The sequence below is a fragment of the Crocodylus siamensis genome, chromosome 5, assembly GCF_052110815.1.
Source record: "Crocodylus siamensis isolate JL-2025a chromosome 5, ASM5211081v1, whole genome shotgun sequence".
NCBI classification, from domain to species: domain Eukaryota; kingdom Metazoa; phylum Chordata; order Crocodylia; family Crocodylidae; genus Crocodylus; species Crocodylus siamensis.
In genome coordinates, this window is record NC_143399.1 from 27,810,862 (window position 1) to 27,837,722 (window position 26,861).

General features: G+C 38.4%; 1 protein-coding gene across 1 annotated transcript; it reads right to left on the reverse strand.

Moving 5' to 3' along the window:
- LOC149863636 (vitellogenin-2-like) lies at positions 1–26,861 on the reverse strand. The gene is made up of 35 exons (XM_090047969.1): positions 26,757–26,861; positions 26,618–26,638; positions 26,352–26,503; positions 24,152–24,403; positions 23,213–23,374; positions 22,979–23,127; positions 21,484–21,634; positions 21,208–21,365; positions 20,962–21,127; positions 20,012–20,137; positions 19,487–19,705; positions 17,258–17,475; positions 17,007–17,104; positions 16,367–16,491; positions 16,143–16,244; positions 15,061–15,180; positions 14,786–14,975; positions 13,384–13,468; positions 13,079–13,264; positions 12,428–12,572; positions 12,069–12,297; positions 11,800–11,981; positions 10,642–11,394; positions 10,200–10,250; positions 8,638–8,730; positions 6,936–7,148; positions 6,707–6,849; positions 6,044–6,182; positions 5,345–5,480; positions 4,613–4,796; positions 4,150–4,244; positions 3,579–3,676; positions 2,613–2,772; positions 1,015–1,176; positions 1–326 (listed from the first exon to the last, which is right to left on the reverse strand). Exons 1-35 carry the CDS (start codon positions 26,794–26,796, stop codon positions 214–216), a joined length of 5,616 nt encoding a protein of 1,871 aa, XP_089904095.1. The 5' UTR covers positions 26,797–26,861; the 3' UTR covers positions 1–213.

Below are 26,861 nucleotides of genomic sequence, written 5' to 3' on the forward strand. Positions count from 1 at the left end.
ATGCAAAAATTTATTAGGAAATCAGATGTTTATGAATTTTCAGAAGTTTTACAATGATAATGTCGAACATTTTTTTAGATCGTCTTTAAGAAGATTCAGTAGGACTTTAAACACTTAAATTAACAACTCTATGCTTGCCCAGGATGAATTTTCTGGCATCATAGAATAAAAATAAACACTCAAATTTCCGCATATGCTGAAATGTAGCCTTAACTAACAGTGAAGGTCCCTGCATGAACATGCGGTATGGGCTTCAACTACATCCTCTGTATCCTCAGACTTCTGGTCAAGCTTCATCTGTCCTTCAAGCAGGTTGGAAACTGAATCTTGAAATTAAGTAAAAAAGGATGATAAACAGAATTAGAGTGAGAATCATTTTATATGCATCAGACTGTATTCACTAATACACTGCACCTGACTTCTCATTGTCATGCACATTTCCTCTAAGTGAAGGTAAAGTAGGCATCACAAGAAACCTAAATGCAATCAATCAACTATTAAAAATGCCCAGTGATTATAATTTTCACTTACAATACTTCAGTTTAAATCAATTATTTTTTTTTAGCAATGTCAAATTAAAAACTAAAAGAAAACTACCCTGTACATCCCAATATTCCTGAAATCTCACTTGCTATTTTGAAGGCCAGTTTATACCTGCTGCATCACTGACAAAACACTAATAATTTCAGTGGAAGCAGGACTGGGTCCAGAGACAGAAACTGATAAAAACTAGATGACATGAAATACCCACTTAGCTATGTGTTTTAAATGTCATTCCTATGAAGAATGTTATAAAACCAAATCAGCATTTTGTCTTCCACTAAAGAAAGTCTCAGACACTCTGTATTAGAAATTAAGGGCCCTGCTTTCTAAAGTACTTACACACATGTATAACTTCAAGCATACAAGAAGTCCTACTGAAATCAATGCTTATGTCTGAGACCAAGCTGAATCAGAATCTACAGTGCTGAATATTAGGGAAGTTTCTGTACCTTAGGATTTTTGTTGACTTACCGACTGGGACACAATGGAAGCCAACTGTGACTGGGGTAGTCTCAGTTGGTGTGCACCCTTTCACACAACGCAGCACAGGCTCAGTTGAATAGCATTTTGAGTCCTCTCCCTCAAGTCTAACTGTTTTTTCAAGTTTCACAAGTGAACGCTGTAGTTTACATGCTGCAAAAAAAGAAAAAATACTTGTGTAAAACACACAACATTTCTTCAGACTTCCCACTTGATAGTGATATTTCACAAATACCAAATGAACTGGCCCACCTAAGACTATATTGAAATCATATGTAAAACAATATCACTGACTACTTTCATTTCCTTTAGTAAATCTGATGTGCATATGGATACAGGAAGCTGATTTCAGATGGAATTTTGAGTTACTTCTAGATGAATATGAAGAAATGCAACTGGATTTTTAATTAACATTAAAAGGGATAAATTGGCTCACTGAGTTAGTGTAAAACCTGAGTTTAATAGACAATAGAGCTCAGTCTTAAGTAGAAAAAAAAATCAGGTTGTGCCTAAATACAATAATCAATACAGAATGGTACAAATATCCTGGTCATTCTAATTAAATGCAGCTGCTTATGCATGAATCAATGTATAAAGATGCACTCCTTGTTGCTTAATCAAATAGGTCTGATGTACGGTGATCAAAATAGTCTGTTATTGGACCTCAACCTAGTCCTGACTTTCCATAAGTGTATGTTAAATAGAAGTATTATAGTGGGTAATTAGAGTGTCAAATCTTCGTTACAAAGGCAAATAAGAACATAAGAAAGAGAAAATTAGTAAGCAAATAAAAGCTGCCTATTCCTTACATTCCAATGATGGGATGATATGATTACAGTATATGTAGCACATTATGTGTACACACACACATACACACAAACACACGCACATGCACTGACTGCATCATTTACACTGGCACATCAGTCTGACAGGAATATATTTCTAGGGCCACAATTCATCAAAACACTTTACTCAGGTGCTTAAAATAAAAAACGTGCTTGTCTCACTGCTTATGGGCTTAAAGTTAATGAAGCTAGTATAAATCATGCTTTGACAGAAACTAAAGATATATCTCATTGATCCAAAACTTTTAATTGTTACTAATTGTGATTCATATTGGTTGGGAAAGCAATGATGAAATACTGATATTTCCACTGGAAGGTACAGATTTGAAACTGAAACAGCTTGTGGGAATTTGTCAACTTCAACAAAATTTTCAGTGGAAATGTTTTGAAAAAAAATGAAATAGGGCATTTTATTTCTTATATTTTTCTCTTGCTTCAGCTTCTAATTTTTTGTAACTTTTAAAATGTAATGATTTTGATATGAATAGCATTGATATTGATATTATTGATGCCAATATTGTATATGGTTCAATTATCTAAACAAAACCTCTGTGAGGCCTATTTAATGTTTCTGTATCAAAATATTATGGAAGTTTTAGTCTCCAAAATTATTTTGAAATGTAAGTTTCTTATAACAATTTGGGACACATTCTTTTTTAAAAATCTCAGAACTTCCTGCAAGATAGAAATTCAATTTTCTGACCAACTCTAGTAAATACCACAATATATTTATTGGATACATACTGCCAGCACAGGGGGCTTCTGAAAGAATCCAGGAGTGAGCAAAGTTCACTGCATCTTTAGCTATGGATCCACTTGGTGTCCGATATTCCTCTTCATTCTCTGCATCATATTTTCCACAAATACCGCATGTTTTTCCAGCCATCCATAAAGCAACTTGAATCTTTGTTAAAAAAACACAAAGGTTAATTCAAGTTCATATTTAAGAGATAATGTCAATAGAATAGAACTTTATGAAAGTGGTTTCCTGATATAAATTCAGGGGGAAATGAAATGTAATGTAAAGTCACTATATTTATTTCTAAAGACCATGATATGTATTCATTTTTTGTAATAATAATTTTCCCATAATTTTCAAGGCACCTAACATAGTTTGGTACGCTATGCCCTTTAGAAAAATCCCAGTGTCTAGTTTATTGATTGATGCTTAATATTTTGTCTGATGGATGTTTTTATAATAGTTAAATTAGCAACTCCTAGACAGGACTATTTAGACAGCTTTTCTATTAGAATTTATGAAATATAATGTGCTTCTGCACGCACACACGCACACACACACAGAGAACAAGGATCCATTTTTCTAGCATCCAGGTTTCTGACTTCTCTTTGTTACAATGCTACTACCTGTGAGACTTATGGTACTGACTGATGTCTGTGAAGCATTTTAATATTATTAGAAGTATTATAGAAGAACAGGATGCTATGCTAACTAGAGGTTTTTATCTTGATTTTGCAGTTAGCTTTGCTAACCAAGACCCTTACACCTATGCTAAAGTTCCATTTATTTTGACTAAGTGTGATTTCTGAGAGCAAGCTTGGTGACTTCATCAATAAATGACTTTATTTAGCTACAATAGTCTTGTAATATGATTGGTCAGTACAGAGTCTAATTTGTCAAACTGTGGAATTTTATAAACGTTCCACGGTATTTTGTAAACATAAAATCACTAACAGAGGAGAGATACATACCTTGAATTCCTGTCCATCAAAATATAATTTATCAATGCCATAGTCTGGGGCTACAAGTGATAGTCCTTCCCCCTCACTGTTGACTGTTACAGAAGCACCTGTAATAAAGAAATACAAGTGAACTTTCTTCAAAGAAGGAAGTTATAAAACATACCAGAATTTTATAATTACGTAAAAATGCTTTGTTCATCTTTATTTTTTTCTGTTAGAGAAACAAAATACACTATAAAATAGCTTAGTGTTTGCATGTATGGAAGGTAAGGGTCCTAATAGTCACATTGTCTTCATTAATTTGTTACTGTTTATTTCTCAGAAAAATAATGAAGCCTTTTAATTGTTAATCTAATTCCCATATATTTTTGTAGCTATTTAAGGCCCTGTGTTTATAAACACTGTTATGCAAAGATGTATTCTGAAATCTTCACTGGTCCTAAATTGAAAATAAAAGAATTTACTTCATGCGATGTCATGGCTAAGCTAATGGAAATATCTCTATTGAAGTATTTCTTTTCTCCTCTGTTTCCCAACACATAATTTAAAAATGAAATAAAATGTACATGGTATCACCTACCAGAGCCAGTTGTATATGAGATGTTTGCTATGGGGGTTTCAACACCATTGACCCTGAGTTTGATAAGTCCACTTTCAGGATACACGTCCATTTCACTTTTAAAAGAAAGAAAATTAATTTATATCCTATTCTGATCATGTCCATGAACACTCTGTATATAAAATATGGTCTCTCACTAAACAGCACTGATTGTCTGCATTATCATATACTTCAATATTTCATCTTTATAAACACATTCCAGATACTTATAATATATACCTATATTATACATACTTAGATATAGGCTAAGATTATCCTCAATTTTCCTATGTATGTTATTCAGTATAAATGTGAGACAATTAAGGGAAACACTTATGCAACTTGGGTTTCAGATTCATCAATGTAATGATTCCACCTAAGCCTTTATTACATCTGGATGAGATAATAGCTTTGCATTATCAACATAAGGCCAAGAATTACTTACTGATGACCAAGCTTGATATTAAGTTCTTTCAGGTCAGACTCTTCTGAGTTCTTTATCATTACCAGGAATTTCAGTTCTGGGCTACAATCCTGAGCCAAGATGTGATAGCAATTTGCAGGCATCGAGTAGTTAAATTCAACTCCATTGAAAGTTGTGATGTTGTCGTCAGAAACTGAACACTGAGCTGGTAAAAAAAACAAGTCCCAAAACAAGTGAATATTTTCCTTTCCATAAGGGAGATCTATTTTAATGCCATGTCTTATTTTAAACTCCATAATGCAATATGAGTGAGGCAATATGTATTTTTCTATAGAGATATTGAGTTTTCAGTACCCACAATCTCCATTATAGGTATGAAAAAAATATAACCTCACACCTTAGCAAAATTAGATTTTTGGCAATTAAAAGGCTATCTGCTCAGATTTTCCACAAATATATTCAAAGTTGGGTCCTGTATTTCCATGGAAGTCTATCTTGACTTCAGCCAATCTACTGGATCTGAAACAACAGCATCATGCACTTTAATGTGAGTAGTTTCTTGGAAAGTTTAACATTATGGGATTTCTTTACAATATACAGTGGATTCCCTCCAACTTGAAAGGATTTAACATTGCTGTGGGGAGTTAGTTATTTCTTAATGAGAGAAAAATAATCCCATGTAAATCTCAGAAAACATGAATTAGCAAGCAAGATTGTCACAGCTCCCGCCTCAGATGCTGATTAACTGCTGACCTTTAAGAGTCTCAAGGATTGCAAACGGTGCTGCAGCAAAGACATTCCAGGAAGGAGACTGCACTTCTGAAGATGGTACGATTGGATCGAGAGGGAGGGGCACGGGGAGCCTGACTGCTCTGTCATAAATGATTATCTGAAAAGGAATAAGAAAATGAACTAAAAACAGAGTTGGGAGAGCTATTGACAGTAAATAAGCTATTGGTGATTTCAGTCTCTTTCTCTCTAGATTATTTGTAGATAGGCTGCGAAACAATTTCTGTGAACATAATTCAGGCGATCCACTGCCCACTAGCTACTCACTGTGACTACTGCTTTTACTATGCACTTATGATATGCAGTCACTATTCAACTAAGCTATAAGAGATTATTTCTACTTTCTGAATGTATTACTTCCAAAATCAGAAGGAATTTCTAAGATGGCTGGCCAAACACTTTTGGAGCAATTACATATGCAAAATGTATTTAGCATGAATATTCATAGAAATTCATTTTCTGTGAACAAAATGTCACTGTATGAATATTCTTGGAAAGCAAATAAAAGGGTCACAAATAACCATAGATCAGTTCATTTTTCAAATTCTTTTTTTTTTTTTTTTTTTTTGCAGAGTTGGCCTAGGTCTAATTTAAAAGTAAATATTTAGCCAAGCATTCTGTCAGGTGAGCTATGCAATTGCAAGGATTATACTTTATATTTACATCAGGCAATTTGACGACAACATCGCAAGTCCTTGGAGAAGTTAGAGCCACAGTCATCTTGGCCTGCTGAGAAGGATTTTTGTCTGTTTTTTCTGAGAAACCTAACATAAATGCAGTTCCAGGGATGAATGAGTAAAACCTTAAAAAGGAAAAAATACAGGTCAGTTGGAAGGTCTACACAGACTACAGATACTCAGATATTCCCTATGGACAGAAAGCACATGATGCAGACAGCTGACAATTCTTCTGGCAGAGCTGACCTATTCATTAGAGCACAGCTAATGAAACCACCTCAGATGCTTTCCACACATGCACTCAGCCTCAGGTTAGCAGACACTGGGGTTGGAGAGATATAGATGGGGACAGGGATGCGAAGGGGAAGGTGCATGTCCATACTATGCTGTTACGTCAGTGTCAGCCACTACGTGGTCCTTTAGGGGACGCTGACAACTAGCCTGTAAATGAGAACAGTCCACAGGAACCCGCACCAGAGCCCAAAGCAGTGTAAAGTCATCTGGAATAGCAGTAATGCCAAATGATCCCTGACAAGCTCCAACCTTGCCCCCTGCTTTACTGAACAGCATCTCAATGGAGCACAGAATCTGGTCTTAAACACTGCAGAAGCTGTACTATACAATATTGGAGATGACTGAAAAAACTTACCATTGTGCAATTGCTTTGACTCCTGAAGGAACTTTAGACCACTCTAGTTTCATCTGTACAGCTGGGTGATCAGCAAACCGACCAGTTACAATCTCTGTAGAAATTTTGTAGTCCCGACAATCCTTGCCCCATTTCAGATAAGCCTATGAGGAAGAGAAAAGCATTCACTTTTTTTAGGTACACTGATTGTTTGGGTATGTATGTAGCTGTGTAACATTTTGAGACTTACTGCTGCTTTGTGAGAACTGATGACTGAAGCATCAGCACAGAGTTTCCATCTGCCTGATTCTGTGATGTTTGACACAAATACTTGTATCCTGGGTCTGCTGGAGTACCAATCTGAGTACAGCACAAGCTGGAAGCCTGCCAGCTTCTTATCATTTTGGACAGCACGAAGAATAACAGCCAGTACTGGTGATGTTTTATCTCCCAAGAATTTAAGCTAAAAAAAGAGGAGCAGAATATATAATAATATGCCACGTTATTATTAAGAAATCATTATAGAAATATTAACTTCATTTATGATTTAAATGTATGTAAGTATATGTATTTGTGTGTGTGCACATGTACAAGTGTGTGTGTAACATGAATAGGTACATGCATCTACACACAGACACACTGTATTTATATATATAGATGTACAGATATATAGATATATAGATATATATATATGCAATGAGCAAAACTGGTCATTCTTTGCTAAAACCCTATTTGTTATCAACGGGTGCTCTAATAGAGTGAGGATTGAATAAGGGCTGTGGGATTTAGAACACAGAATTAGAGTAAGTTTGTTTTCCTGTAAATGGGTAGGGGGAAAGATCTCTGGCTATGTTAAATGAGCATATGTTATATATACTATCTATTGGTAATATTCAGCACTGAGCTTTGGAGACCAGCTGTTTCTGTGTTTCCCTCTGTCTTTCTGATTTTTATTTTAGAAGGCAATTGCAAGCTTTTGGGATATAGGGACCACTTTCTTGTTTTTTGTTTGAAGAGCACCTAGTCCAATGAGATCCTGGTCCTACGTGCTACCACAAAACAAATACCAATATTAACCTCAGCAGATTAATCCTAATAAATGGTAATAATCAATGTTGTATTTAAGTAGCCCCAAGCCATTATTTAAAAAATTAGTAAATAATGTGCAGGTTGCTTTGAGATGATCTACTGCAAATGACTATAAAGCCATAAGGCATACATTCAAATTACATGAGGCACAAGGAACTGAGGGTCTTCTAGCAAATTACATGTTAGATTAAAAGATTTATGCCACAGTCCACCTCCAACACCTCTGGAAGAGCCCACAGTTGGGCGGCTGCGCCTCAGGCATGCACAAGTTCTCTGATGTTGCTCCATGCACAGAGATCATGATCCATCTTTTTTTGTGGCTTTACTACTCAAAGGATATAGGAACAAATAGTCCCAAGGCTTGGACCAGTAATTCTCAACCAGGGTGATGCCAGATCTTCTGATGGGAGATATGAGACATGGGGAGATAAGAAGATAAACTAGGAGAGAAATATCGTCTCAGGCTTCTCTCAGCCTGAATGATTCCCCATCCTTACTGCCAGGCTGCTCTCAAAAGAGGCAAGCACTGTAATTTATAAATTAGTTTTTGAAATTGGGTGCTACTCAATTCCCAAAAGCTATGAATGGGAGCCTGGAGTTTAGTGAAGAATCCCTCAAGTCCAGTTCAGGGTACTTCAAATCACTGGCTTAGACTGTAAAAAGAGGCTCTTTGACATCTCTGCAATGTAAGGGAAGGAAGGTTTCTTGCACAAAAATCTTCCCCCTGGCCCTATCATTATACTGACTCATTCACTCTATTTTTCCTTTCCCATTGTACCAGCTGTGCAATAATTTCAAATTCATACAACTCTGCCAGTCTCAGGTATCCATACACTGTGTTTCTAAAAGACTAAGAGACTGACCCGGGAAGTTGCTTTGGAGGTGTCTTCCATTGTAGAAGAACTGGAAGAGCTGCTGTTGCTAGTGTTGCCACCTGAAACGGTCTTCTTTGGGTACTGCAAATAGAAAAGCAAACCATCCTGAACAGATCAATTGAATAAAGTTGTTCTAAATGACCCTGTAAAATACCCTCTGTAACAATCTTCTGTTGATTTCCAGGAGGTTCTAATTAAGTGCTTATTGTCAATAAACTTTTATACCAAGACTGAGGGGCTGAATTATTTCAAGATATTTCAGTTTTTTGTGATGTTTCTGTATGTAGCCTGCCAATCCTTGATTGCCCAAGTAGATTTGACTCACCTAAACAAACCAAAAATCTCATATTTGTAGATTTTAATGGTATTACTGCATACCTAATTTATTCACATGCCAAGGCTTTTCAGATTTAGGTTCTAAATAAAATTTATTTTTGCTTTCTGTTTTTGAGGACATTTACACAGTGCATTTGGATTCAGATAGTGCCTCTGCTTTAATGGCTGTGACCACGCAGAGAATTAAAACACCAAAAACAATTGCAACACAATGTCTCCACTTAATGTGGGAGCAGCACTGACCTCATACAGGGCTGTCCAACCTCTGAGTGGCTGAGAGCCACAGTAACCCCAGCTACACACTGATGGTCCACACACCCCTGGGCCACATGTTGCACCATGTGAACTCCCCCACTACACTGCATGGACCCCTGGATGGGTGAATGCATCATGCTGCACCTCCCTCAGCCACTCTGGCCCCCTGCCTCGCAACGTAGTATACCAGCTCAGACACCACACCAGGTCCCTCCAACATCTCCAGCCATGGGATCCCTGAACTCCAGAGGGTGCACCCAGAGGTGAGGTCATGCAGCAGAAGCAGAAGGAGTCCCTGGGACTCTGGCAACAACAGCCAAGGTGAAGGAGGCATGGAAGGGGGAGTGGTGCACAGACCAGAAGCCCAGGGGCTGCACATTAACCCCTCAGGGGCCACAGACCACCTGTCAGATAGCCCTGATGTAGTACATTTCTTTTTGGGAATTTGGAACCTGATCCCATAACACACCTGTTTCTGTATCCCGTTACCTTCCTGCTGACTGCTAGTGTGTGTGTGTGTGTGTGTGTGTCTTGATACACGAGGCCCCTAGGATACATCTTTTTCTAGATGTTTATCATGCTTTATTTCTCAGGTTAAAGCTATTGCTAGTGTAAATTGTCAACAGCTGTCAAGGGCACCTTTGCCAGGCCTGTCACATTATGTAAACTTTTGATGGCAGATACTTCACATGAGATTAGTGTAGTCTTGCACTTTGCCCTCCACTCTGAAAGAGTTCTGCACCCATTTCACACAGGCAGAAATGATTTCATGAGATGCATGGCAGGGGAGAATCTGGCCCTTTATCCTTCTATATTTTTTGTGGAATACAGTTATATATGTAGGCATGATAAACACTGTAAGAAAGGGGCAGTCCTTTCTATACAAAGTCCATCGGGTTTTTGCCCTGCCTGTGCTGGGGAAAAGCCCATCACCTAATCCATAAACACAGAATGCTTACCTTCTGCCAACGTGTCGACTTGAAGCGATACTGATAGATCTCTGGAAGCCCCTTTGGGGGGAGGGAGGAAAGTCAGAAGCAGGACATTTTAAAAGCCTTATACTTCAAAAACAACAGTGGAAATAAATATTTCAGGGACATAATTTCAGCAATTCCATGCCTACTAGAAATTACTGGTAAACCAGCAAAATGTGGTTGCTCAGGTGGTCTTTAACAAGCGTTCAAAGTAGTGGAACTTCTGGAGGGGCTTTAAAGTGGAGGCTGCATATTGAAGATGGGCTCTTACTGCAGATTAGGCAGTATCTTACCACTGCATTCTGTTGTATTAATTCCTAATTTTCTGATTTTCAATGCTAAGTCACCTGACGTCAGTAATGGAAGTCACACACGTCACCACCACCACCACCACCACTCCTTCTACTGAGCCACATGAGCTCATTACCTGAACTTTAGAATCCCTGCTCTCACTACTGCTGCTGCTGCTGCTCCCGCTGCTGCTGCTGCTGTCACTGCTGCTCCCGCTGCTGCTGCTGCTGCTGTCACTGCTGCTCCCACTGCTGCTCCCGCTGCTGCTGCTGCTGCTGCTGCTGCTGCTACTGCTGCTGCTGCTGTCACTGCTGCTGTCACTGCTGCTGCTGCTGCTCTTACTGTTTGGACTTTTAGTACGCTGTCTTGAGAGATGCTTGCTTCCATGTGGCCCTGCCACACTGCTGCTGCTACTTTTGCTGCTGCTGTCACTGCTGCTGCTGCTGCTGCTATCACTGCTGCTGCTGCTGCTGCTGCTGCTATCTTTGCTGCTGCTGCTGCTGCTGCTGCTGCTATCTTTGCTGCTGCTGCTGCTGCTCTTACTGTTTGGACTCTTGGTACGTTGTCTTGATAGATGCCTGCTGCCAGGTGTCCCTGTCACATCACTGCTGCTGCTGCTGCTGCTGCTGCTGCTGTCACTGCTGTCTTGGCTGCTGGTGGCACTACTGCTTTTTCTGCTTTTTGCATCTTTGTTCTTTGATTGCCAGGCTGTGGCACCCTCCTCTTTATTTTTTATCTTCTCACCAGCAGCAGAGGAGGAAGAAGAGGTGGCAGTAGAGGAGGAAGAGGTTGAAAGAGATCTGTGCTTAGCGCTGGTTGCTGCCTGAAGGTCTGTGGTCTGAATCTTTTGTTTCTTCTGCTTCTTATGGCGGTGAGTTCTATTTCCAACCTGAAAGGAGAATTTCAAGAATGATGCTAGTGAGGGGGTACTGCAGAAGAAACCCTTTCTATGTCTTACTCGGTAAATTCGCATTGGATTCCAAGCTACTCTACTGCCTTTTTATTTCAGGGAAACTCAGCTTTATTGTGTGAATACCAAACAACATGCAGAGGGACAAAAAAACCACGCCCATTTCTTTCAGCTACAATTCATGTCTCTGCAGCAGGCCAGGACCAGCGCTGTGCACCACTTACATCCCACTCAGGCCCTGGATAACTGCTTACTGATTTCTCATTTGAAACCATACGGACCTAACTAAACCTGTCCTTGATTATCCACACTATTTTTCTGTAATGTATTTTAAAACCACTGGTTCTGCGTGAACGGGTTCCTTCCAGTCTGAAAATCAATTACCCTGAACACACTTTCAATTCCTAGGATCTTCTTCAGCTTAGCTTGAATCTCATCATCCAGAGATAAGTCCTCCTCTTCCTCCTCCTCCGACTCTGGTGTTACCAACTGGATTACTTTGGAAGCTGCTCTGGATCCTGCCTGGATCTCTAGCTGGATTCTGTTAATGCCAGCATCTGTACGGACTAGACAGCAGACACATGCGTTAGGGAATATAATGCCTCAGCTGTACCAAGAAGGAGAGACAGAAAATTATGCGTTCTGTACAGTACCTGGTTTCATAACAAGTTGGCCACTATGTACTCCAATAAGTTTGTACAGATACGTATTTTTCATGAAAGTGGCGTCTCGTGTTTTTCTGTAAAAGCAGAGCTGGCAACCAAAACGAGTCATCTTGATGCAAATGGCTTGTGTACGTGTTCTTCTTCCTGTACTGTGGTGAAGATCCTCTTCAGAACCATAGAAATATTTCTTAGATGGGATATCAGGTACACCTCTCTGCTTCATTGAACACATGCATATCAATACACAAGAAGAATTTTCACAGGCAAGAAGCACAAATATAGCCACATTTACTGCATGTAGAGTAAATATCTGTATCTATATAGATATCTAAAAAAGAATTAGTTACCTTCCAGGAGGCTTCTTTTGAAGTTCTTTCTGATGATTTGAAAGGCTCCTCCAAGATATTTTTTACAGCATTTTCTGGAAGAACTGGTGTCTTCTTTTCTGCACCTGGTTCTCCTATATTTCTTGATACAGCAAAAGCTTCATGTCTGTCAGAATATTCATGAGATAATGTTTAAAAAGGGCATAAAAGATCTTTTGGATTAACTAGAGCATGTGCCTGTACTGATCCGTAAAATAGAATTGTGCAGTTTTGAACACCAGAACAGACAACTAAATATTTATAAATATATTTTTAAGTCAAAGAAGAAAATCATTCAATTCCTACACAAACATCAATTATTTGTGTTACTGTAGGTTGGAGTAAAGACCATAGATAAAACCTGAGAGGTTTCTGAGTATCCAAATAGGAATCAAGCTTCTAAATGGTTTAGACGCTTTTTATTTTTTGTAAATGTTATGCCATGTTACAATCCCTCCTTCCCCCTAAATGTGTTATATTGCATAACTGGATGTTTAAGGAGGATGTTCATAAAGAGCTGCAATATAACTCTGAGTTACTCATATCCAAAATCATGTGAGACAATTGAATTGCTTAGTATTTTAGAAGGTTCCGCAGTGCAATAGAAAGAATTTTAAGGAAATATAATCGTACCTGCCACTTATTATCTCAGTCTCCTCGTGACATGGAGTTGTTTCAAACTTAAAATTTTTCTCTTTCATGTCCAAGGTAGCATCAAATTTCACTGGAGTTCTTGCTTCCAATTTGGCCTGAATTTCAATAGTTGATTGGAAATACTCTGTATTGGTTCCCATCACTGCCACTGCTTGAGCATATAAACTGAAACAGAGTGAAGTAGCCATATATAAGCAGGCAGGTAGCACATATCTTTAAGAAATAGCATTTCTTTTTTCACAAAGGCCTCTACAGAGCTCAAAGACATAAAACAGCTTCCTTACCTGGGGGTGATATCAGCACGGATTTGCATGCTGGATTCAGTCCACTGTGAAGGCCTAAAATCACCAGGGGACATCTTTACATTGACTATGGAAGACAGGAAACATTCAAAGATAAATAAATGAGAGATCTGAATACAGACAAAAGTTCTTATGATAGATTATTAATAAAAATAAAACCATGGTAAAGACATGCTCTGAATAAAAAACTGGCTATTTAAAAAGACACTAAAACTTATGAACAGCTATTCCTCAGACCGGAATTAATAGTTGGCAACCAGAGGGATGTGTGTCCTAGAACTTAGCCTAATTCATATTTTTATCCATGATCTGGCAAAGAAGCAGTGAGAAAGTTGATGATTGCTAAATCACTTGGAGGTCTAGAAACCATATAAAATTGTAAGTATATGGCAGGTTGATAAGCAAACATAAGCTGATGCACACTGGTAGAAGATAGGTTCTGATTCTAGCCTCAGAAGCAGCTCCCTCAAAGTCACTAGACTTAGAACTGTATGTAACCAGTGTAAGATGGATAAGCCCAAGGATTTATCTACCCTGAATTTAGAGTATTAAGATTATTTAGAAAGAAAATTAATATTTATATATTAAGAAAATTAATATTATTTAGCCCCAAGAAGAAAAGCATAATGGGGTGGGTGGTGACGACAGACTCATCCTAAACGTTTGTATGTAGTGCTATTCAAATATCTGGTTCTTTTACACTTTTTTATCATCCAGAACAAGAGAGACCAGTCATTCAATGATGAGAACACCAACCAAGTTCATAACAGAAGGAAACATCTTCTCAGCTACTGTGTAATCAGCTTGTGAAATTCATTGTGGCAGCACAGGAGATAGTCAAGAAATAGTGTCTAATTTAATACTCCCTTGCATAATTTTATGATCATTAACAGCCATTTTCCCCAGGCCACATTCAAACATGGTCTGCCCTAAAATGGAACTATGTCTATTTCTCCATCCTTTAACATCATTGATAATTGCATCTGACAGTGGGACAATCTTCAATATCTGTCTTGCTAAACAGGCAATAACTCCTGTTCATGCCTGCTCAGTCCCCATGGAATCCAGCCACTTCCATAGCAAAATCCTTTGACCAGGCTTTGATTAGTTCTGAACTTGACTACTGTAATCATCAACATATGTCTTGCACTTGCCATGCTCTTATCACATCCTCTTGGCCTTCAGTCTTTCCAAACTACGACGTCAGAAATCAAGTGCCTTTTCTCCTGTTTCAGCTACATCATGCCCAGGTCTCCTTCACATATTTTCTCTAACTGCCTCCTCCTGACTTTTCTACAAAGATACACCTTTTCCTATCTCTCTACTTATATACCTTTCCCCTAGCTCTGATCCCATATAGCAACTCTTATAAAGCAAAGCTCACCATTTACTGCAGCACGTGCTAGAGCAGTACTATATAAGGCATATTCCAAAGGTAGACCAACAGTAGTAGGAATAATGTGTCGAATTTCTCCTGAGAACACTGGCTGAGTCCATTGGCCTGCAATGCCATTTCGGATTTGCTGGATTATTTTCTTCACCACTGCTTGCCTATCTGTTGGTTCCCTAAGTGTCTAGAATGGAACAGATACAACGCAGGTTAGAAAAAAGTAGACAATCTCTTCACATATTTCAGACAAAACTAGGGTTTGCTGATACCTTTGCAGCCTGCTCCAGGAGATTCTTATTGATGTTAGTAAAAGCCAACTCTTGGCCAAATATTTTTAAATAGCCTGATAATAAAGGGTTTTCTGGAGGCAGCTCCTTCCATCCCAGCAGCTAGGAAACAAAGAAACAGTCACTGAATGTAATACTTTGCAAACAAACCCTACAAAGAGCAAGTTCCTACTGACTAAACCATATTTGGCCATTTTCTGTACTACAGTGTGGCTTTTCAGAGTTCCACACAATTCACATGTCCACATGTGGCTCCCTATAGTGCTGTGTATGCTGATAGGGTAATCAGTCCAATGCATAGGTCATCTCCTCACACTCTGCATCATCCACATTTAAGACAACAGTAACAAGGGAACCTTTGTCTGGAAAACAAAGAGCTCTTCTTGAAAGCAAAGCTAGTGTAAGGAGGGAAAGCAGAACCAGGGAGACCAAGCAAGAGCTGGACACCACCTGTGTGCTATGGAGCCCAATTCTAAAAGTGCCCCTTGTGCAGCCATATACATGGTGTTTGGGAAACAAGGCCACAATGCAAGGCTGCTGAAACTACTCCAGACATTAGAGGAGAATCCGTCCCCTCCTATTCATCCCTCTGTGGATCTCGTTATTGAAGACGCTTAGGCTGACTGCAGAAGTTAATCTACTTGTCAAGGGAGTGTTTAACTGGCCCTAAGCCCCTTACTAAGCTTCAGGGGCAGGGCTAGAGGAGGTCCTGGGGGGCTATAGTCACCCCAAGATTTGCTTTAGCCCCCCCCCATAGCCCCAAAAAGCCACCCCTCCACTACACTGTACAAGCCCCCCACCACATCCCTGGGCCACTGTCACCTGCCCTGTGCAGCTAAGCCCACCCCGCTCCTGCCCACAGCCTGCAGAGGCACAGAGCCTTGAGTGAGTATTGTTAAAAAAATGAATCAGTATGTTTGGCCAGAAAATGTATAGCACAACCCCACCCCAATTTTCTGTCTAGCCCATCTCAGCTCCCACACTTAGAAGAGGCTGGTGCTGCCCTCTGCACTTGGAAAATATAATAATTGACAACAGATAAATATAAAGAAAAGAACACATACTGTCTTCCCAAGTTCCTTTATCTTTTTGTACGTGGAATATTCAGCAAATGGAATGTTCTGTTTCCTTACAATATCCATGAGACCTTCCGCTCGGATGCCAACCTAACAAAAGAACAACGTTATTCACAAGCGAGTAGAGTGATATAGTGAAAACATACCGAGTGAAGAAACAGAATAAGCAACATAAACTTTAATTGTTCTTTTATTGACTTAAATATATTTACCTCTAGCAAATCAGCAATTGCACCATCATAGTGTACCCCCAAACTGGAGATTACAGATTGTGGAAACATTGTTTTTGGACTGTTCATAAGGTAGACATTTCCAAAGGCACCAGCCCTATATTCACCTATAGTAAACAAAACCAAGACAGACATCATTTTATTGTTCTACTGGTCAAGCTGTAGAGGATACTGTCATTATGGTTTCTAGAACGTAGGTAAAAACGACTGTTAAAGTATTTTTATATAAGTGAGTGTCCTGTTCAATTCAATGAGATACTCAAAGGCACAAGTCTTCACAGAACTTGGGACAATTTCATACTAACAAATGCAGGGATGCCATAATTACCATGTGATCAAATGTGAATATTCAAAAGTGCACTTCACTGTAGCAAAAGGCATATCAGAAAATTAGGGAGTTTGTTAAATTATTTATAAAGACCAATGGTGTTCTTCATAAACAAGAAATAAGCCTAACTTTGCAGATTATCTTATAGAAACAATTAATAACGCTGGAAAGAAAGGACCCTCTGGGAAATAGTCTAAGCTGGAATTCAGAATGGTTTACGTTATTTTTCCAAAAGACCTGAAAATGGTGTTCTGATGATGGAAACTCCCAATAAATTAAACTTCTTTTACTCACCGAAGTAAGTACTAAAACCCATAACTTTGCTGTAACGATAACTCAGTCTGTCAGGTTTAGGGCTCAGTAGCTTAAGGGCAATGTTACAAGCAGCTGATCTAAAAAAAAAAAGGAAAGGGAGAGAGAACAATATACAGAAATATGCTAACCTTCACCACTGCACAGGGGTTCATTTCATACAATTCTCACTTAAGAGAATGTCAAGGAAAACGTTCCACACAGAAAAGAGATGGATTTACTTCTCTACTTACATATTGTACAGATATGGAGTCCTGCTTTTTGACAAAGCCTTCATGTGCGAATATACAAAGCTGGCCACTTGCAAATTGGTCTCTCTCAGTATCACATTAGCCATGGTTGTTATTAGAGGAAGAGCAGGTCTAGCTTCAAAGATGGCAACACAGGCCATCATTCGTACTTCAGGAGAAAGTGAGCGGTCCATAAAGATCCGGATGAGAACGTCCAGCCCCTGGAGAGAGAAAACAGGATTCCATGTGTGACTATCAATAGCTAAGGCACATAGTCTCCCTTCAAGGTTCTTGGTTTATTTATATGAAAAATCATGCACTGATAATGAAAGGAAACTAGAGTGTTAAGCATAATTTCTTTGTAGTGCAGGAGCTGATGCACAAAGATGAAAGAAAAGTGTTGGGTCACAATTTGCAGATCCTAGGAAAAAGCCAGGAGTAATAAGACAAATATTAATCTTGGGAGCAACTCCCTTGGCTTGGTAAACTCGATCCACTGCATTCACTATCATTCAGATCACTTTAACAAATAACAGACAAGTGATAATGTGTTATTTATCTATCATAAATCCATTGATTCTAATGAGAATCACAAGGAAAAAAAGGCTGTCTAAACCAGGGGTGGCCAACTAGTGGCATATGTGCCCAAGTGGCAGGCACAGCCATGCCCCATGTCAGATCCAGCAGGAGCAGAGAGAACTGTGGCAGATAGGTCAGGGACTAGAGCAGAGCAACTGATGCAGCAGACAGGGCAGGGAGGAGAGAGCAAAGCAACAGCTTAGGCAGGGGAAAGAGGTAAGAGTGGCACTCCTGCCAAAAAAATTGGCCCCCACTGGTCTATATGGTCTAAACCATCTCACGGAGTATTTGTCTAACATCCTCTTAAAAACAGATAATCTGTTCCAGCATTTAGCCACCCTTATCGTAAGAAAGCTCCTCTTCCTAATATACAACCTAAATTCCCCTTGTCGCAGTTTTAAGATAACTACTTCTTGTCCTGTCCCCCATGACAACAGAGCATAGTCTATTTCCATTCTCTTTATAACTACCCTTCAAATATTTGAAGACTGTTCTCAAATCCCCTCAGATTCTCTTCTCCAGACTAAATAATCCATTTCTCCAACCTTTCCTTTAAGTCATTTTACCTAGACTGCTACACATTTTGTTGCTCTCACCAGTGCTGAAGAGTGGAAGAATCACTTCCCTCAACTTGCAGTTCACTATCCTTTTAGTAAAATCCAGTACGCTACAGGCTTTTTTTTTCAACAATAGCACACTGCTGACTCATATTCAGCTTGCGGTCCACTATAACCCCTAGGTCTTTTTCTTCAGTACTGAAGCCTAACGAGTCAGTCTCTGATATGTTTGGCTGTTCCATCCCAAGTGCAATACTTCTAAATTTGCTCTTATTCCATTTTATTCAATTAGACCTTTTAATTCTATTTAGATTGCTCCAGTTTATCAAGGTTATTCTGAATCGTAATCCTACTCTCCCAGGTCTCTGCAACTCCACTCATCTTGCAATGATTTGCAAATTTACTAAGTGTGCACTCAAACCCATCCTCCAAGTCATTAAGAAAGATATTAAATACTAGCCCCAAGACAGACTCCAGGGGAACCCCCTTGACACTTCCAAATAAATGTCAAGCCATTGAAAACTACTTTGAGAATGATAGTCCTACCCATTATAAATCTTTCCCAGCTAGACATCAAGCCATTGAGAACCACTCTTTGAGAATGATGTCCTTACCCATTATATATCTGCCCTATAAGTACTTTGAACTAGACAGTGGGGTCCAAACTTTTTGGGAGGCATGCCACAAATTAAGTCCCACACCCTCGCTAAGTGCCACTCCAATCCACTTTTCCTGTCTAATCTGCTCCTCTACCATCTTCCCCCTGCCCTGTACTCCGTGACTTATTTGTTGCTTTGCTTCCTGCTCCAGGACATATCTGCAGCTGTGCGGCCTCCTCCCTGCCCAATCTCCTGTATGCAGCACATAGAGGTTGCCTCTGTCACTTGTGGCATGCATGCTTCACACTGGCCACCCTCTAGACCATATTAACCTTAGCTTACTAATGTCATGGGAGTCAATGTCAAAAGTTGTTAAAGTAGCAGCATATCACATTCATTATTTTACTGGCATCCACTAAACAGTTCACTTGATCATGGAAGGAAGTAATTACTTGCTCTCAAGAAATTCATGTTCTCGATCTCCTTCATAAACTTACTTGTTTGAAGTCCTTCTGGACTATTTTCCGTAAGGCCATCACAGCATCAACCTGAACATAGACTGGGATATTAGAAGCACTAGCTGAAAACACGGGCAGGAACTTGAGGACGCGCTTGATGCTGGCTGGTTCTCCTGCATTGCCAATGGCTTTCAAAGCCAAAGTCATATCTTCCTCACGGCCTCTGCTGAGCGCCTCAGTAGCTAGGTCATGGAGGGGCTGAAAACAAAGCACAATTCAGTACTTTCTTATTTTCATACAGAAAGTCTTATAAAAATTACTATAATGGAACTGAAACTATAAACATTACTCAGTGATGACTCCCTCAGAACTTACTTTACATGAATGAGTTATGCCAAAGGTAAAGGTAAAATTGGCTACTAAGGGAGAGTACAAAAGGAATATATACTATTTAAATTAATTTATTATCACGGATCTTGTCAGCATTTACTAAGGAAAAATGATCAAATCCTACTGTATTGTTATACTTTTTTTTTTTTTAAATCTGAAATTAAAACTACTTACCTGAAGGACTTCACTAGGGCAAGATGAAGACACAGAACAATATCTGTTTACCAGGGAACCATATGCCAGGTGAACAAACTTGCGAAGCGTGGGATTTCTCTGAATTCGGGAAGCGGTCAGTAGGTCCTGGAGAAAGGAGAGAGATATTTCTTTAAATTAATATTTAAAGAACATATATATTGCCAGTCAGACCAGGACAATTATTGAGATTCTCCTAGGAAAGTGTTTTAAGAATGATCATCATTCCTTCTCAATCAAGTAAATCAAGCCAGAAACATTTAATATACAAACTTGAATCAGATCTCACTTAAATAGCACTATGATGATTCCTATCAGCTAAGAATCTGACCTAACAAATAAAAGAGTTACAAACAGAAGTCGATCTAGAGATTAATTTTGTTGGAGAAGCCTGCAGTTGTTCATTGTAGTAGCGAGTCATTTTGACTTCACATGCTGTGTCATATTCAAAATACGATTATTGACAAAAGAAACCCTACTAGACAATAAATATTTGTACTAATAGTGCAGTAAAAATCTTGATGCTTCCAACTGGATAGTATTTTTACCTGCAATTTTATCATAATATTCCCAGGTCTAGAAATGTTATATAATTACTCTGTATTGGAACTTGTAATGCTTAAAAAGATATTAAAATAATGTGACATGTCCATCACCATTACTGTTTAGAATTAACAGATAAAAGTGCTGGCAAAAGAAAAAAAGTGTGATCTGAGAAAATGAAATTCAGGTTTTTAAAGTCTGCAGAACAAATATATGTATTTTCCATTCCTCCTTTTACACAGGTAGTAGCCATGGGTATTAATAGAGTTATCCTGATACAAAACACCAGTGTGAGAAGAGAACCTAATCTGTAACATATTCTATGAACACTAGCTGTCCTCAGTCATCATCAGTATTTGCACAGAAAATATCTCGTAAATTATACTTACTGCTGCTACAGGCATTATATGCTCATCAGCTTTTATTAAATGGAGAGTAACAGTAACAGTCAGAAGTGTCTCAATGTAGTTAAGGTCATCACTGTGAAGTCTCGCTTTGATGAACTTTATTGTATCCACAGTGCCTGCTGCAGAAATTGTACTCAGCAACCATCGCCTGCAAAATATTCTTAAAATTAGCTCTTGTGCTCCTTGAACAAAAAATGGTGATTGGGCATGACAAAGTCAATCAATTACCTGTAGCGAGGTCTGTCTGAAAATTGCTTCCAAAGAGAGTCAAAGTTATCCACAGTTGCTACCCGAGACAGCTGGATGAGCTCTAAAAACCTGTATGCAACATCTGAGTGGAAGTCCTGCTGGTTGTACTGGACTATGTGTTGCAAGGTTTCCACTATCTGTGACAAACCAGAAGACAGAGAGAATGTACTGTGTTCATTTACTTAGAGCACATAATAATATTATGATCTTTTCTTAGCTTTATTATTAGTAAAATAAAAGTTAAGACTTCTATACCCGTTGCTCAGGGTTTCTCATCTTAATTAGTTGAATTGGCATCTGTGGTAGTACTGGTGGGAAATCATAACGAAGGCTTCCTCTATTTTGCAGCCGAAGTTCATCAGGGCTCACTTGTTCACTTCTCATTTCAATTAAGCTCAGTTCTTGTCTAAAAGGAAATAAAGAGAAATTGGTGTGTACATCTAAGAAATAAACGGTGTAACTGCATCCATCTGCTCCAATTTGTACAGTGATACTGTTTTAACATCTTATCTTTTTTTCCTGTTGCAGCAAGGAAATTTTGTTAAAATAAGGCTTTATCATTGGGACAGAATATTACGAGAGGATAATGGTTATCTACAATGAGTTAAATACTGAACTGTTATTCCTGAAGGCAAGAAAAACTGAACCTATGATTGCCACTCTAGCTTGTTGGTAGCTAGGTTTCAGCTGAATTATGTGTGCACAGTTCTGGGCCCCAAATTTGATGAAGGTTGTAGAGAAACTAAAGAGGATTCAAAGGTAAGCAGCAGAGTTGATAAGAAGGACTGGAATACAAGCCCTGATAGGAAGGGTTGAGAGAACTGGGTGTTGTTAGGAGAAAAGGAAATTAAGGGAGAACAAAATGGCAGTTTCCAGCACTGCCATAAAAGGGGAACAACAGTAGCCACAGAGAGCAAGACACAAAGCAGTAAGTTTAAACTGAGAAAAAGCAGATTTAAATTAAATCTCAGAAAAAAATCTGTATTGTAAGAACAGTAGAAGAATGGAACAAGGTGCCCACAGAAGATGTGGAATCTCCTTCTTTGGAGGCTGTCAAGGAAAGCCTGGAGAAGTATCTGTAAGGAATGACTTAGGAGAAGCACATTCTGAATTTTACAAAGGACTGGACTAGTTGACTGCTGATGTTGACTGCTGACTAGTTGACCGCTGCCACCTGAGGCAGTTCAAGCACCCACTTTGAACGCCTTCAAGACACATTTGGATGCTTATCTTGCTGGCATCCTATGATCCCTGCTGACTTCCTGCCCCTGGGGCAGGGGGCTGGACTCAATGATCCTCCAGGGTGCCTTCCAGCCCAAATGTCTATGAATCTATGATGTCCCTTCCAACCTAATTATTTTGTGATTCTAATACGACGTGCAAAACTGTTTTATTTCTTTTACCAGATAATATATGTGGATGTATCACATTTACTTTGACTCCCCATGTCACTGCTATAAAGTAGCACCCAGTTGAATCACTTTTGAAATATTACATTCTGAGGGGTTTAAGAAACAACTGTTTATTCTCCTTCCTTCTCATTTAAAATACAATGCAAAGTTCAGTTTTAATATAACAAAATAGTTTTTAGCCCAACATTCCCAAATCTTTTGGGGGAACTTCCTCCTCCCATATTATGAACATCTGCAACTTTACCCAGCTGCCATTGAAGTTAACTTCCATTTATTTAAGCTGCAGGAAGGATTGAACTGAGTGGCCTTAAATTTTCTTTTTAGCTGCTTAGGCCTACCTTGCTTCCGTAACACCAACACCAGCAGGTTCATTGAATGGGGAGATCTGATACACCTGCTGGGACATAGCTTCTGTGATCAGGGCACCGCGTTCTGTATATTTCAGTTTGTAGGTGAATGCAGCAGTTCCTTTTATGATCTTTTCTTTCTATAAATTCAAAGAGATTCATCTAGTGAATGGGAATAAATTATTTTACCTATTTCCATAGAAAACCTATACATAGTATGCATACCATTGGAAAACCAGGAAAAGAATGGATGTAAGACATCCCAATGTTCTTCATCACTTTATCCTGGCAATTGCTTAGGTCTTTGGTTTTAGTAATAGAGACTTTGTCATTCCTCCTGTCTTCCTGCATGACATACCTTGTGTGGCAGATGCCTTCAATTCCAGCCTATAGAGATGATAGAAAATAATTAGGCTTCTTACTCATAGCAAGTCTCCTTTGAATGAGAATAAGAGTTTTCTACTAAAATAAGAATCTAAATGAAAAGTAAGATTACTAAGAATATAAAGAAGCCATTTCTTGATGGGCTGTTAAATTTTGCTTGCATTATTCACCTGACTGATCCCACTAAAATAAATAGGAAAACTCAAACGAGTAAGAGCTGCAGGATTGACATTCAAGTTAGAAAGTAATAAGCTAATCAACACTGTCAGTCCAATGAACACTAATAGATTAACTCACATAAATTAAGTTAATTGAGGATCGTGAGTGATAAACACATCTCTAGATCTGATAATTATATAAGAATCAATAAATTATAAAGATAATTTATTGGGATGTCTAGCAAAAACACTAATTTTCATATCTGGCTTATTTCTTTCATGCAAATAAATGTGAATGACAGACTTTGCTTGGTGACTGATATATGAAACAAGATTCTAAATCAGTGGAGACAACTTTTGGCAGAAATTCAGTCCTGTACGCTCCCCAAGTGCTAGTCCAATCCCCTTCCCCGACCCATCTGCTGCTTTGCTTTTTGCACCATGCTCTATCTGATACCATGCATCTGACCACTCCCCCATCTGCCATGTACCACAGATAGAGGCTGCCTGTACCACTTGTGGCACTCATGCCTCATGTTAGTCGCCCTTTTTATAACTGAATAAAAAACATTTCAAACAAAATTGTGTTAGCTTCTTGAAACAAACTGGCAAAGAAACAAACCTCTTGTAAGTCATACACATTTTGTGACTTCTTAATGGTAATATGCATCATGTTCAGAATCCCTCTCACTATGTTAATACACATGACAGGACAATCTTCTGGGGCATAAACATTGCCAATCCGTCCACTATTGTATTCAAATTTAAAGGGCCGGGTCAAACATGAAGTGATTATCTGGGTGAGCTTGGAAGATCGAGTGAATGGATCTCTCGGCCAGATTCCATTGTATTCCTCCAGCTGCGGCGATCGGACCTGTAAACAAAATTTACAAATACATTTGTCCTAATTCTGGGGATAAAAATAGTTGTTAAAGGATGTGTGGTATATATAATGTAACCAGGAAAACAACTAACATAGGTACATAGAGTCTATTCTGAACATAGACTTAGATGTTGATACACTTACAGAATCTAATTTCCTTTTCTTTCTCTTAAACTGATGTTAAACCAGTACAAATCCCTTGAATCAAGCTCACAGAGTATATTCTATAAGGGGACAGAGCTAACAACATTTGTATTACCTTTTAAAAATATTCCTTAATATATTTACATCATATTTAAACCTGAATTTGAAATAAAAGCTAGGGTAGATTTTTATTTTTACATCATGTATAATTGTACTATACAACGTAAAATAATTTTAGGACAGCATTTCATCAGCACTTTCCTAAGTATAGTAATGTTCCTGTTGAGTTCCCAACAGGAATATGACCTTTGCCTGAGCATTGAAAAAATAAAGATTGTTGAGCTGAGAATTTAAAAGAACCCAGAAAATAATTGAACATTTTCCTTCCAATACTTCCTACCCAGCATTTTCAGGGGTTATGAAAATTATACTGCCTGTGTCTAAAACTAAGGATAAAGTTACAGAATACAGCATTAATTTCAGTTTATAAATAAATAAGTGATAATATTAAATAGTTAAGTATATTGATACTATAAATTAGATGGATTAGACTCCCTCTCCGCTAGAACTGTATCATTTTGCAGTATACCAACCAAAATGAAAAACCAAAAAAAAAATACCGCTTCAGGTCAATTGAAACAATTAATAATTATTACCTAATTAGTAAAATAATAAAGTCAACATAAATAATATTAATTAATAAAATAACTGAGAATTAATTAAGATTAACTGGAGCTAAGTTTTGAATCATAATGTTGTTTCTGAGGAAAAGGTTGAAATTTTTCAACTTTTCTAACATTAAAAAAATGGCCAAAACAGTCTTGATAACTTCACCACATTGTGTGAATTATTCAGGTTTACCTTGGGCATGTCTACACCAAATGCTACCGTACAGTGGTTACTGTGCATTTATTTAGTACTTGTATAAGCAAATACTGTGCATTGTATAAGCAAGTACTAAATAAATGCACAGTAACCAGAATTACTGCCTAGTAGTGCCGGCAAATGTCTTTAAAGTGACACAATAGCCTAAAACCACTGCACAGTAGCATCTTGACAGTTGTTGCCATATGGTGCTACTGTGCAGTAGCAGTATCAGGCTACTGCACAGTCAGCAGCTTTGTAAACCCATCCCTTAAAATACATTAATGAATTTATTTATTAAGGGTTAAATTCTGTTGATGGGAATTTTATTATTGACTTCAGTGGGGCAAGGTTTCATTTCTCTCTCTACAGATATGCTATTGATTTGCACAAATATTGAATCAATTTAGATATTGCTTTTTGGTATTTTCAGTTTTTTCAAACCTGCAAATTAAGCTCTACATGGACAGGTCCTATGTTAGCCATTTAACTGTAAGGTAACCATTATACAGATCTTCATTCTGATTATTATATTTAGATTTAGATCTTGCTTCTAGTGGCATCTGTGGGTATTTGGATCATGGATAACTGCAGGATCAAAACCCCAAGGAGTAGGATCAGGCCCCTTGTGTTGTAAGCCAATATTCTAAAAATTACTAATTTTTGTTGTGCTTTTTTGGGGGTGGCAGACATCTACTCTCTCAATAATCACAGACTAGTGAGGAGTTTCAAGCTCAGCATCCAAAACATCAAGGTGCCCTGAAAAAGACAAGTCACTCTGGAAAACCTTGCTGTAACTCAAATAATTCTCTAAATCTACAGAGCTCTTTAAAAAGTCTGCACCGATATTTTCCTGCAGCTGCCTAAAACAAAGTACAGCTACTTAAGCCTAATTTGTTAGCCAATGCTGTCCTTGAAAATAGGTGCATACCTTGAGGAGGTAAGCATTATTTGATAATGCACTAATCTCTAGTTTGCTGGTCATTCGTAGCCCAGTCTTTGCCAAACCACTTTCTTGCAGTCCATGCATAATATGGCCTTCATAGTTGTATACATAGGTTTTGCTTGCACTAAAGCTGGGGTCTGTGGGAAGCAAGACAAACATAGGTTTTCACTGACAGCTCTGAAGACATTCTATTTAATAATCACTGCCAAAAAGGCACAAAATGAAATTTATTAAGCAAAATATAGACTTACCAAGATCGTATTTCTGGCTCCCTGTAAAAAGAAATCAAATGGACACATGACTAATAGAAATGTACTTTAAATTCAATTGTTGATTCACTTATAAAAAAAAGTCAGGAAAGTTTAATGGAAAAGGGAAAAGTAAACTTACCCACTAGGGTGAGTACTAGTGCTAATATGATTCCCCTCATAGTGAAGATGAATGAAATCCTCCTGGGCCTTACTAGACTTTTATAGAAGTGCAATCAGGAACACG

Excerpts from the sequence above, each read along its gene's own strand:
- LOC149863636 (XM_090047969.1), bottom strand. The coding sequence starts at position 26,796 with ATGAGGGGAATCATATTAGCACTAGTACTCACCCTAGTGG. Across the intron at positions 23,128-23,212 it reads CTTTTCCTGGTTTTCCAATG|AAAGAAAAGATCATAAAAGG; the intron begins GTATGCATACTA and ends TTGAATTTATAG. Across the intron at positions 5,481-6,043 it reads TTGTCGTCAAATTGCCTGAT|ATAATCATTTATGACAGAGC; the intron begins GTAAATATAAAG and ends ATTCCTTTTCAG.